Here is a 14,629-nt window from a genome sequence, read left to right on the forward strand (position 1 = left end):
AGACATCCAACAGACTTTAATTTGACATATATTGGTCAATTGACTAAGGACCAGAGGTACAACCGTTTGTTTGCAGTCGCAAACGGGAAATTGGCTGGTTTGTGAACGCAAAATCAGTCTGCCCTATGTACAAACCCTACTACTGACTTGCTATTAGGAAGGGGTGTGCCAAGGGCGTCTTTTCCTAATAAAAAACCCCAACGGTATGTACCATTGTTTTGCGAACGCAATTGCTGTTTCAAAACACTCACAGTATACACCCTACTTCAAGTTGGTGGTAAATAACTCACAAACGGGAAGGGGTCCCCAGGGGACCACTACCCCTTTATTAAAGGATGCAAGAATATTTTTTAACCTCTTCCATGCTCATGACAAGCTGAGCTCGTCATGAGCAACGGCGCTCCGGTGCGCATGACGAGCTCAGCTCGTCATGAGCCGTGGAACGCTCGCATGCGGGGATAATTCCCCTGCTGTGCTGAGCGTTCCACTGCAGGTAATGCACCTGTGACGAGCTGAGCTCCTCATGAGCACAGGAGCGCCGTGCCTCATGACGAGCTCAGCTCGTCATGAGCATTTGGACGCCGTGCGCGCCCCCCTTCACCCCAGAACAGCGGGAAAATAACCCCTGCAAAGAAGGGGTTAAGAGCAGGCAGTGGTGCCCCGGCCCACTGCCTGCTCTTAAACAAGCATTTGCAATACAATAGGTCTTGCATTTATTGAGCTATTGACATTGTAAATGACAATGCCTTTTATTTATATTGAGGGTTTTAAAACATACATAAATAAAAGACATTGTCATTTAGAATACTAATAGCTTAAACTCTCGGAAATGCGAGACTTATTGCATTACAAATGCTTCCCCCAATGCGCCTAAGAGTAACATGGAATTACTCCAGAGTAATTGAAATTCTGTCCAGGTCCAGTCACTCTGTGGTACTCGTGAAGGTGTCTGCGAATCAGTGCATAAAGCACTATGAATCGATGAATACAGGTGTTATCATTAACAGAGCTTCATGTGCGTTTTGGATTTTACCAGGACTAAATTGTGAGACAGTCTGTGCATTACCGTTAGTTAATAACGCAGTGGGTAAAAACTAATGAGGTCACAATAGTAACATGTAGCCACCCCTGCTCTAAACACTATTCCATCTCCCCTCCCCCTCCTCACTAAATGTGACTTAATGGCACTTTAGTGTACTTGTGTTGTATCATCAAAAGATTTAAAGACAAGTGGACAGCCTCTGGGGCTGTGTTTTACAGCACCCTGTATTTTATTGAATGTTCGCCCAATAACATGGTGCAGCTTCTCTGAGGGGGATGGGAGATGCGACACAGAGGAGATGGCGACTTCGTTTAATTGAGTGCACATGAGGACCAGAGGATAACGTTTACCTCTCCCCTCTGGCTGAACTAGTGGAGACCTTTGGCGCGCGTATTGTGTCCTACGCGGATGATACGCAGCTGCTCTTCACCTGCGATAAGAACTCTGATTTCGCAGGTGACTCTATCAAAAACTCTTTAGAGGCGGTCTTCTCCTGGTTTCAGCTGAACCAGCTCAAATGCAATTCAGACAAGTCTGAAATTCTATTTTTTGGCTGCTCCCCTGACATCCAATGGAAATCTTGGTGGCCGGCAGATATGCACCCTCCTTCTTCCCCCACTGCGATCGCTAAGAATCTGGGTGTCAAATTTGACAATGGTCTTACCTTTAAACCCCAGATTCTTGCCCTAGTAGGCCAATGTTTTGGCGTACTACGTATACTCAGGAAATTCCTCCCTCTACTGTCACAGGCTCATAGGAGAATCACTGTACAAGCTATGATTGGATCCAGGCTCGACTACGCCAACGTGCTCTATTTAGGTCTCTCAGAGTACGTCCTATCTCGCTTACAGACTGTTCAAAATTCTGCCGCAAGGGCCATTTTTGGCCTAAGCCGCAGATCCCACACCTCGTCCCTCCTTGATGCACTGCACTGGCTCCCGGTGAGGAAACGTATCATCTTCAAGACTTTGACCTTGACCTTTAAATCCTTGCACGGTACTGGTGCAGTCTATCTCAGGAAACATGTTCAGTTCTACCATCCTGCTAGATCGTTACGTTCAGCCACTCAAGCCCTAGCTGTCGTTCCATCTGTAAAGCACTCGCGCATTGGAGGTCGTTCTTACAGAGCCTGTGCCCCGCAGCTTTGGAATAAGCTCCCCCTCTCACTGAGAAAAGCTGATAATCTCCTGTGTTTCAGGAAAAGCCTTAAGACCTGACTTTTCAGCCTTTAGTGCGCTGGGTCTCTGCTCTGTCTCTCTCTACAGATCTGTACAGCGCCGGGACACTCTGCCCGAGTAGCTGTGCGCTATATAAATCGCCAATAACATAACATAACATAACATAACATAACATAACATAACATGAGGAGGCCCCCAAACTTGTCGTCTAGTGGAACAGTTAAAAGGAAGTATCTCCCTCCTACCCTGCAAGATGTTTTCTCTCTCAGTGAAACATTTTGCTTTAATTATTGGGGAGAGATGCCCCTCCCTTAAGAAGGTCAGACAACCCACCTTGTCAGAGCTCCTCAGCTGCCTTCCTCACTGAAGGAGGCCTCGCTGCAGACTGCACAGGACTTCCAGTTGTTGGCCCACTCAGTTGCAAATGCTTGCCCATCTGCTGCTACCCATACACAGCCCCAACACAGCCCCTTGTACAATCACTCAGAGTAGCAAGGAAAGCTTGACCCGCACTCAGTGCTCCCTGAGAGCAAAAAGTGTGGTGTTTCCTGACCAAAGCAGTATTCATGAGGTACAATATAATCTCCCCCACCCCATCTGCATAACTGTTCTAAAACATTCTTTACACGTATTTGCGTGAATTTACCCAAAGTCATCTTGAAATATTGGTGGGGCTGATATAATTAAATATTTATTACAGCGTTGTGTAAATTATTTAGGTTTGCTGATTAGCATTGTGGTTTCCAAACCTATTACTCCTATTAGAATGCAGAATTGCTTCAGATTACCATAATAAATTATGCTAATGGAGGACCAATTATTTCTTTTTTATTGTAATAAAAGGGGGGTAGAGTTACGAGAAAGTGACTTGGTGCATTCCGCAAGCCATTTGGCTGCGCCGCACTGAGTCACTTTCAGACCATAAAAATGCGACATATTTAAAATGATGTGTCGTACTCCTGTGCTCTCCCCTGCTCTGGCGCACAAACAGCTGCCATGCACCGTTTTCCTTTAAGGAAAACAGGCTGCATTAAAAAAAAAAACTCCTGTATTTTATAAGCATAACTGCAACAAATGATGGATGGAATGCTGAATGATTCAAACCGGGGGCTAAAGAACATTGTCTGTCAGACCAACAGTGCCGAGTATAGACACTTCAAACCACAGGAGGACACTCACCAGAATCCAGCCCGTGCTTTCACACCTTCCTGCTTCCCGCCAGTTCACCAGTCAGCCTGCAGAGGGATGGGAGGACGCACCGCGCCGTGCCGCTTCACCGCTTGCCAGTACTGTGCCACAGAGTTGAACTGTGGACCCCCCGTGGCACTCTGACCCCGGCGGGTTTTTAGACGGTGCATTTCTCCCTGAGGGCTGGTCACGGAGCTCACAGCGGGAGCTCGCTCTCTCCACAGGTTCCTGAGATGCGGGTGCATGCTGTGAGGTGCTGGCCCCCGCCCACTCTTGCCCTCGTTTTGTCCTTGGCATCTGCACTGGCAGGACCAGGTCCAGCAGGAGCAGTAGCAGTAGGATCAGTGGGGTCCTGGAGACGGACAGCCTCAATCGGTGTTTGATGTGACAGCAAGACACTCTATACCAGTGGGCCAGTACGCCCGTTTCTCTGTTTTTGCTACCTGCCTGCCGCCTCCCGTCTTTCCATTAACGCACATTGAAGAGGAGAGTAGAGGAGGACTACAACCCCCAGCCTTGCTGCCACCTACGCCACGCCTTCTACTAATTTCAAAAAGGGGGTGGTGATGGACAGAGTATCTGAGTTAATCAGAACACTCCTACCCAGTCAACAGATCAGGGCTTGATCCATCACCGTTTTTTAGCTCACTGCACCATGCCAGTTCAGAACCTGGCTATATGCAAATTAGTCTGTCCCTGGCCCAGTGCATCACGGGAACAGGGCAGACCAAACTGCCAAGCCAATTCTTTACTGGAAAGGAAACAAGCTTCCGGGGACCGGTTTCTGGCATTACAGCCGTCTTCGGCCCGGCTGGCTTGAATCCTGATGGTGCAGTGAGCAAGCGACTCACAGCTGAGCATACCCTTCCACACTTATGGTGGCCAAAATAATTTCAAAAAGGGGGTGGTGATGGACAGAGTATCTGAGTTAATCAGAACACTCCTACCCAGTCAACAGATCAGGGCTTGATCCATCACCGTTTTTTTAGCTCACTGCACCATCCCAGTTCAGAACCTGGCTATATGCAAATTAGTCTGTCCCTGGCCCAGTGCATCATGGGAACAGGGCAGACCAAACTACCAAGCCAATTCTTTACTGGAAAGGAAACAAGCTTCCGGGGACCGGTTTCTGGCATTACAGCCGTCTTCGGCCCGGCTTGCTTGAATCCTGATGGTGCAGTGAGCAAGGGACTCACATCTGAGCATACCCTTCCACACTTATGGTGGCCAAAATAATTTCAAAAAGGGGGTGGTGATGGACAGAGTATCTGAGTTAATCAGAACACTCCTACCCAGTCAACAGATCAGGGCTTGATCCATCACCGTTTTTTAGCTCACTGCACCATCCCAGTTCAGAACCTGGCTATATGCAAATTAGTCTGTCCCTGGCCCAGTGCATCATGGGAACAGGGCAGACCAAACTACCAAGCCAATTCTTTACTGGAAAGGAAACAAGCTTCCGGGGACCGGTTTCTGGCATTACAGCCGTCTTCGGCCCGGCTTGCTTGAATCCTGATGGTGCAGTGAGCAAGGGACTCACAACTGAGCATACCCTTCCACACTTATGGTGGCCAAAATAATTTCAAAAAGGGGGTGGTGATGGACAGAGTATCTGAGTTAATCAGAACACTCCTACCCAGTCAACAGATCAGGGCTTGATCCATCACCGTTTTTTAGCTCACTGCACCATCCCAGTTCAGAACCTAGCTACATGCAAATTAGTCTGTCCCTGGCCCAGTGCATCATGGGAACAGGGCAGACCAAACTACCAAGCCAATTCTTTACTGGAAAGGAAACAAGCTTCCGGGGACCGGTTTCTGGCATTACAGCCGTGTTCGGCCCGGCTTGCTTCAATCCTGATGGTGCAGTGAGCAAGGGACTCACATCTGAGCATACCCTTCCACACTTGTGGTGGCCAAAACGATTCAAAAAGGGGGTGGTGATGGACAGAGTATCCGAGTTAATCAGAACACTCCTACCCAGTCAACAGATCAGGGCTTGATCCATCACCGTTTTTTAGCTCACTGCACCATCCCAGTTCAGAACCTGGCTACATGCAAATTAGTCTGTCCCTGGCCCAGTGCATCATGGGAACAGGGCAGACCAAAATCCAATTTCACTAACCAATCATTTTCTAACAAATCTCTCAGACAAAGGACACCCTCCATCTCAAAGTGTCTGTATATCAAATATCTGTTCAATTCCATGAGATTGATCACTGGTCTCCAGCCCTTTACCTTCTTTTTGACCAAATAAATTGTACTCACAAACTGTTTTGCCGTTTCCTCCAAACATAATTGCTCCCTTTTGTAACATAGACTTTATCTCTAAGTCCACAACCTCTTTTAATTCCTTGCTTACTGCCAATTCCCTTGGTTCTTTTCTTTGAATTGGCAAATATACAAATTCTATTACATATCCTTGAAAAGTTTCCAACACCCAGGGATCTTGAGTTAACTTCTCCCATTGTCCTATGAAGTCTCTTAAATGTCCCCCTCCTCTTTTTTGGGAAGAACCAAAATGAATCTTCCTACTCACCTTGGTTTCCTGAGCTCTGACCTCGGGCACTGAAAAACCCTCCTCTACATGCCCTTCCTGCTCTTCCATGACTTAGGTAGAAAGTAGGAGAGGCCTGAAATCCTCTTCCTAGTACTTCAGTAGCTCTTCCCTAAATAGTAGCCCCTTACCATCTTTGCTGGGCTCTCTCTGTTCCAGGTCCCCCAATTTTGGGCTTATTTTCATCAGTATTGCCTTTGTTCTCTCTGTAAGCATTGCCCTGTAACACTACTGCTCTTTAGCTTCATTCTCTCCGTAGATATATATCAATAGCTGTCTTATTCACATGCGCCTCTTCCACCATATCCATAATTCTGGCTATCAGAGGCATCACATACGGAACCTTATCTTGACAGATCTATAATGATTTTTTTCCAATCTCTTTCTAGGAATCCTTCCTAATTTAAATAAAAAACGTATTAACTCCGGATCCAAATGTGAAAACTTTCTCTTCAATTATGGGTTGAGAGTACTCCACTCTCAGCACCTGTCTCAACTATTTGGCTAAAGGTTTTCGAATCCATTCCTAAATAAACTTGGCCACATGCTCCATGGGCCGCCAATCACCACTTCGGGGATATTTTATGTTGTGAAACATTTCCTTACCTAACGGGTTCCTAAGCACTTCCGCAAAAGCAACCTCCTCCAAATTGTCAAATTTATTTTCAAACTCATTCTCTTGCAGATCTAAAATATGCTCATCCAACTCTTTTGCATCATCTGAACTTGGACTTTCAGCAGCTCTATTGCTTCCATCTCTTTTTGTGTCATGATGGACACCTTTACTCTGTGTGCAGCTTGGGACACCCACTCTACGCATGCCGCTCAGGGCATTCTCTTCCTGATGGAATTTAGACCATCTTTTCCTCTTTTAGACATACAAATGTCCTCTACATGTTTCGTTTTCTTTAATCTCTTTCCTCCTACTCCCACTAACTGGTCATCTTCCTCTAATACTGAAAAAACACTTGTATTCCGACTCCACACTTATCCTTCTCTTTTCTCATAGAATGCTTCTCACTGATTCCTGTAACTTATTTTTCATTTCTTGGGGAATAACCTTTCTCACCAAATCCTCATTAAATGATGATCCATCAGTACACTGCTACCCTGTTTTGCTTCCATACTGAACCAAACAATACTATCCTAAACTATCCTTAATAAATGTAAAACCTAGTCCTACCACAACACAGAGATTCCTTTCTCAAGCTTGAAAACACTGTCTGCGCACAGCTGACAAACGGTCTTACAATAGTTAAATCTCATCAGACCGTTTTTTCTTTATACATTGGTGGTGCTCTGCTACTCGCAGCACTGTCGCCTCTGTTCTCCTCAATGCAAATGATCGTAATCTAAGATGGCGCCCAGTTCCTGCGCGTGCTCTTGCACGTATTTCCACACAAGCCCGATACTGCATGCGATGGCAGCGGCAGCCGGCTCTTGTAAGTATGCTGTGCTCGTGCTTAATTCCACGCTCGCAATCCAGCCCGTTAAACCTGGCCTTGCTAATAACAGAAGGCCCCAACCTTAACTTGGAGCCATAACGCGGTCCGGGCATTGTAATGTTTATAAAAGTAAAATTCCTCTGACATCACCACCATTAACTTCATCTCACCTCAGTACATGTAAAAAACCTCATAAGCAAAATAATAAACAACCAAGCTTCCATAAATTGGAAAGGCCCGGTTCCGCGCCAAGCCAAATTTAAGTCCACACATCAACCTCTATACCTTGAACAAAACTATCAAATACACACAACCATGAACAATTATACAAATAAAATGAGAGGAAATTTACAAAGTCCAGAACAGCACTGAAAAGAGGATGAGAGTTCTGAGAGGAGATTATTTATGAACAGTTGTGTTCTGGCTCTAGATTTTTGTTGTTAATGGTCTTTAATTGTCTTAATGGAGCTGCAGGGTGGCATTAAAAGTTAATATGCTTGATGGTAACCTTCGGCCTTGAAATGAAATCCTTACATCTCACATCCTTTGTGACACTAGAGCGCCTGTATTGGTATTGCCGGATGCCACATGGACTGGTACGGCATGCTGGGGATGGGTGGATGCCAATACTTTTAGGAATAGTGATCCCTCGTCATTGACGGGTCAATTCCTTATGGCTAAACTAACACAAAAACAAGAGGCTTATTGGGATGCTATCAAGAAGCCACACAATAGGAAGCTTTTGCTTCAATTGAGAGCGGGCACCTTACCTGTTAAATCTTTTACTGCAAGGTGGGTGCCCCAGTTGCAATGAAAGGCCGGAGTCTTTGGCCCATTTTTTATTTGTGTGCCCGCCTATATAGTGCCAAGGTGAATATGGTTGACTCCTATTTGCCGAGCCCTAGGCACATGTAAATTTGATGTGGCTCTTAGTTTAATTTGTACAGAAATATGGTTACCACTTCTCATTGCCGTAGCCAAATTTTTAGGTTGGGCATGGATTATAAGATCTAAAGCGACTATGGCATCATGATCAATGTATATCGTGTATTGTACCTCCTACCTTTTCATAGATATGTATATAGATAAGCTTACATATGATTATGGTACCCAAATGAATTTATATTGCTCGCTGTACCTTCTTTATTTGTATCAAGAGTTGGGTTTATATGAGCTGTACATGGATTTTAACATTGTTGTTTTTATAATCTTTTTTAAATGGATTGTTTTTATACCTGAGAGTTACTATTAATTTTACCAGTTTTTACTGGATATTTTATGTACAGGATTCAGCTTTTATGACAATCTGTCGAATAAAGCTTGATGATGATGATGGTACTGGCATACTCACCGTGTTTCAGAGGGTTAAAGGAATATTGTTCAAGAATCTGTATGGGGTGGCGTATTTTGAGACTGACATCCTGGTGAACGAAAGAGATCAAAAGGAAACATGACAAAAAATTGGCCACAGCGTTGGACATGTTGAAAGAAAGTGGGTTGACTTTGAGAAAAGACAAATGCAGATTCGCAGAGGAAGGGTGACACCATGTATCTCAGAAGGAAGTGGAAGCTGAGTTGAAGAAAATTAAGGCAAAATGTGAGGACCCCTCCCCTGTTAGCAAGGACCAACTCAAATTGTTCAGAGAACTGTACCACATTTTGCTAGAAAAAAATGAATCTTTTGAAAAAATTTGAAGTATATCTGATATGTAAGCACCATAATGGGTATGAGTAATCATGGATTAGGTGAAGAAATTGTGATGTTTGCCTCCAGAGTATTGTATGGGTGGGGCCTACGTATTCCACCATAGAGAAATAAACTTGGCTCTGGAGTGCCCAGTACTTTAAGGCGCTTATGTGGGATCAACTTTTACTTTACATACTGATGACAAACCACTCATTGACTTATTTGCAGCAATTTCATTGGCAGGAGTTCCAGTAATGTATGTTTCTGAAGGGAAAAACTTTGCTGCAGGTTTTCTCTCCTGGTTGCCTATACTACATAAGAAGGAACAAGAAGAAGATTGCAGCAATATTGAAATACCTCGCATGATGAGTTATGTTGGGACACGTCTGGATGGCGTGTTATGTGAGGAAGAATAAAAAGGTGTGTAGAAGAGGACACTGTGCTGGGGCATGAAATGAAACACATCAACAAGGGTTGATCTGTCACTAGAAAATAGGATGGTGATGCAGTACCTTTTGTAACGAAAGAGTCGACATGCAATGGTGAATTAGTGCGATGCCTGGGATCATTGGTAATTCCTGAGGGTATGAGAAGAAAAGTTTTAAAACTGGCCCGTTAAGATCAGGTAGGTATTCGTGAAGATGTTTGTGGGCCAGGAGTGGACAAGGCATTTGTTTTTTTGTCAGAATATGCATCTTGTGTGTGCTGAATGATAAAAAGCGTGTCACACCCTATTGTCATTTTCTCCTGTGCCGGCACCTATGCTGAAATGAGTCAAGGTGGCCTTGGATATTTCATGTCCCTATGGAGGTTTGGGTGAATATCCATATTTTTCATATTAATGGTAGCTTGCAAGTTAAGATTGCTAGGGCTGAAATTTGTTGAAACTGTAACCACCAAAGTAGTATTATACAGGTTCTTTTCAACTGAGAAGGGTACCCAGATAAATTGGTTATGAATAATGGGGCCCGACTGGTATCGAAGGAGATGGTACAACAGATGATATCTGAGAGGATTAAACAAGATACTTTCTGTTTTAGATCACTATGCACTGTGGGATTTTATTTTTGTATATTTTAATTATGTACAGTTGTATCTTTTATGTGTTTTATGGGGTTATATCATGAAGTAAACATGATTGATTGAACTGAAAGAGGGTCTTTATGTTCTTCAGAGTTGGGGCTGAGGTAAAAAAAAAAGGCACCAATCTCATCCTTTAAGGTGAGGTATGAGATCCTGGCCCTTACTGACATCTCTGAATGTCGGTAAACCAAGTCTCCACATCCACCAATCTCTTCACATAGGGAGGTGTAGTACCACAGTCCCTGACAGATGGATTCAAGGGACACATGTTCCACAGGGAATGTCACATTCTTGGAAATTAAAGGGGGAAAGATACCCTCCTATGAGACACTTCTTCTGAGATTCTCTTTGCACTAAGAGTGTGCCCTTTTCAGTTTGTGGAAATGGGGTATTTGAAGACATGGGATACCTCAAGGGTTAACACACAGTATGGCCAGTGTGCCTGCATCACCACAGCACACACTAAAGCAAAGGAGGAGGAAGATAAACTGGACTTTATCTACATCATTTAAAATGTGATGGAACCTACTCCATTGGGTATCACTGTTTGTGGTTGGAGAGCAGCACCCAACAGCCAGCATCAGTTAGGATTTACACGGACAGGAGGATTTCAAACAAAACCATCAAGCAGCAATACCACCTCTTCTCCACTATCAGTGGTTGACACACAGCAATATCGAACCTGTTCATTGGCTTCAGTACTGCACCCCCTGTCTTGCTAACACACCTGAATCATGGTAAATGGACCACGTTACTGAGTGAGATGTCCTCTAATTGGCTCACTTTCACTTTAGCTTCTGCAATAGGCTAATCATAGAATTTGTCTTTCGGCGTGGGATGTCACAGATATCCCTTAGAGAGATCGAGCCCCCTTTCGCGCCAGCCTCGTGCAACACTGATCAAGGAAAATGCCTAAGACTTTTGTTACTCCAAAGCTGCACATCAGTCTGCTCAGGTCTGTGATGGTTCAGTGTTTCATGGCCTCCAGGAAGCCTACACAGGTGCTGTGTCTGTTCTGGTGATTCATTTGATCGACTTCTAGCAATAAATACTGAATATAGCTTCAATTTACCTTGGGTTGTTATTTCCGTTATTTGCCAGGGAGTTCCCAATGAGAATTTCTGCTCCATTCAGCCTTTCAGGGCCTATATTTCTATTGGTGATTGAAACTCTAGTAATGTAGTACTCGTCTAACATATCGAGCCTCCACCAGGGACCATCCTCTGTGTCTGTATGGGAGCAGGAGCCATGGTAATATTCGGGATCCAGATTTCCGTCAATTGCGTTGAGCGCCAGTGCAAGGTAACCATCAACTTTCGTTCCTGCTCCATAGACACTTGACTGGGTGGCCCGGCCTCTCAAAGCCACATTTTTATCTGCATGAAGAGAAAGTATTGAGTGAAGACATAGCCAGCTGTGATAGCTACACATTTTTTAAATAAAATGTAGAAATATATTTATTAAAACTAGTGTAAATATTATCAGCCTTTTTTCAACACACAAATATTTGGCAAACTGGCCCCCCAATCAAAGGAGGGCAATAAAATCACCTGGTTAAAACTGCCTGTGGGAAGTACCTTGATAGCATGATTGTAACAGTTTTAATGGGTATTCATTTTCTTACCATAAACACAGAGTGCTAGGCTGGCTGCAAGCTGTACCGTGACTGGGCTAAAGCTGGTTCACAGATTCACATGAAGTCTTCCTGTGGTGTTTAGGGTCTGGGTGAAGAAACGTGAGGTATTTTGTGCTACAATCAGCAGACCCACTCCAGATCCCTCTCATGCTCCAGGTCACTGTCTTCCAGGAAATCAAAGGCGAAGTTGAGAGGCAAGTTGCACCTCAAGTGCAAGAAGTTGCAAAATAAGTCTTGAGGGCTGGTATCAAGTTGACCAAGTGGGTGATTTGTGCAATGGGCGTCAATGTTGTGATAAGATGTTGTGCCTGGGTATGTGCCACAGGGTTTCCCGGAGACATGCAGGTGTGCCTTATGGTTATGACATTTGACAATTTATGCTCTTTGGTGAGAAGACAAATTCTGTGTCGGAACATTTGAAAGGCAGCCATGCTATGACATGCTCCAAAGGCATTCTCTCTTCACACAGCAGTACAACACTCTTGCCTTGGCAGTTTGTATGCATGGCTGTGCCCCACCATTCGGTGGAAGGAGAGAGGAGATTGGTAAAAATAAACAAGCTATACAAGGGTTGCTGGAGATAGTTTTTTTTTACTGGGGTGCAACTACACATGTGCCTGATGAGGCTCGCTATTGTTCTTGAGGCACAAGTCATGCAGCTATGTCAGGTGTGGGGCAAGGCCTGCATGTAGTGACTTGAATATTGTCTGTCTTTGGGCACCGATTGGTGTGTCCCAGAAGGGAACAAGTTCTCATAAAATAGGGGGGACTAATTACGATGGCCAAAGCTCTTTTGTGCAATGTGGAGAGACAACATAGGAAGTGACGTCACAGGAAGTGATGTGACAATGATATAATATCCCTGAATTTTAAGGGAACATACTATTTTCCTTTCTCTTTTCTCCCGGTCACCACCTGTAAAGGATTACACAGTGTACGCACATTCAAAACAAATTGAATACATTATTGTAGTATTTTTATTACGAACATAGAGAACTGTGAACTTACAAATCAGGTGGGACACATTCCAAGCAGCAAACTTGACGGACAGACTCATTGCGATGGGATCATGTTTCCAAGGCGCTATAAAATTGTCTCAAGCTTAACCTTGACAGTCTTATACTCACAGAAACATGTTCTGGGAAAGGGCTAGCATACATACACAGGTCCACACTGTCACTTTTCTGTGAATACCTTAAGATTAGCATCACTACCAATGACATCTGTATGTGCTCTCTTCACACCTTCTACCACCTTCCCGGAGATAAACACACTTTCATCCAACAAATCATGGAAATTATCTTCTCTAACATTGACGAACCTAACAACCACATTTTTCTTGGATGTTTCAGCATTAATTGGAAGAACTCCATTGAACCTCCCATGACCAGCTTTAAATCCTTCCTCCAGGACCTTAGTCGTATCAAAGCCTTCCTCAGGCCAACCCATTACAAAGGGTCCACCTTAGATCTAATAATCAAAAGAAAGAACACCATACAAATCGACTCAATCCTATCTTGTGACTGGACAGACTACTATTGTATCAACTGTCTAATTTCTGAAAAGGCAACCATCACTAAGGGCCAACCAGTAAAAGCCAAATATGGCTGCTTCCACCTACCTCCATGCATGGCGTTCATGACCTCACTCAACAATACATCAATTCCATGTCAATTATTATGGACACCCTGGCTCCCAAACAGCTAAAGAAAATCCTGTTTAAAAGATCTATAACCTATGACAAAGTTTTGAGTTTTATGTGATTTTGTGATAACTGTGGGTATATTTGATATATTTAGTGATACTGTCATCCATAACCATTTGCAGGTGACAATTATTTGGAGATGGATCTGTGATAAATTTTTATTTATAATAGCATGTGTTTTTAAAATGTGCATTTTTTAATGTAACGTTGGTTACAAAAAAAGTTGTTTTATTTTTATATATCAATGTGTTATAAATGTGACATTTTTAGATAATACAGAGGTCGGTGTCTAGAAAGTGTGGATATACATTAATAGGTAAAATAATACACTTTTTCCTTTTTTTTAAAAAAATGAAGAGATATTGTCATGAATGATGTGAATTGATGTTTGTGTAACAAAATAGATTTTTTAATTGATTAACTTTAAGACCCTGTTCCTTTTGGAATAGTAGGGCACCTATCCCAATTTCTGTGGAACCATCACTAAGGATGAACCAGTAAAAGCCAAACATTGCATCTGAGACACCGACAACATTGACCACCTCACTTTGTCTACCTTTAGTAACAACTTCCTACTGCCACCTTCCTCCATGCATGGTTCTCATGACCTCACTCAATAACACATCAATTTCATGTCAAATATCATGGACACCCTGGCCCCAAAACAGATACAGAGAATCCTGTTTAAAAGGTATAACCTCTAGTTCAAAGTGACCTTAAGGAGGAAAGCCAATACCTCAGAATTGCAGAAAGAGCATGGAGACACACCCCCTCACTGTCCAATCTCAAACGTCTACAACAAAGATGAAAGGCCTAAAAACAAACATGTCAGGAAGTCCAAAGCAGCATTCTTCCAAACTCAACTCACCACAGCAATTAATCAACCTGAAAAACTGTTAGAAATTCTTAAAAAACAGATGATGCGCAAATGCGATCCCTCATCCTTAGAAAACTAAACACTACCTATCTGCAAAACCTTCACCTCCTTCTTTGTGAAGAAAACTATGCTTATCACCACAAAGATCCGGAACAATATGAAACTCCCTCCTGGCGAGCTTCCCCTCACATCCCACCCCTTTTGATCATGATCAATGCCTGAGAAACAATCC

The 14,629-nt window shown here is 43.6% G+C and overlaps 1 protein-coding gene across 1 annotated transcript in view; it reads right to left on the minus strand.

The window, feature by feature from the left end:
• Positions 1-14,629, minus strand: part of LOC144763938 (fucolectin-1-like) — a 95,690-nt gene that overhangs the window by 574 nt on the left and 80,487 nt on the right. The window contains exon 3 of the mRNA XM_078649983.1: positions 11,252-11,555. Within this exon, the coding sequence (XP_078506109.1) occupies positions 11,252-11,555 (304 nt within the window). The remainder of the gene's footprint in view (positions 1-11,251; positions 11,556-14,629) is intronic.

This window comes from Lissotriton helveticus, chromosome 6, assembly GCF_964261635.1.
Source record: "Lissotriton helveticus chromosome 6, aLisHel1.1, whole genome shotgun sequence".
Lineage (NCBI taxonomy): Eukaryota > Metazoa > Chordata > Amphibia > Caudata > Salamandridae > Lissotriton > Lissotriton helveticus.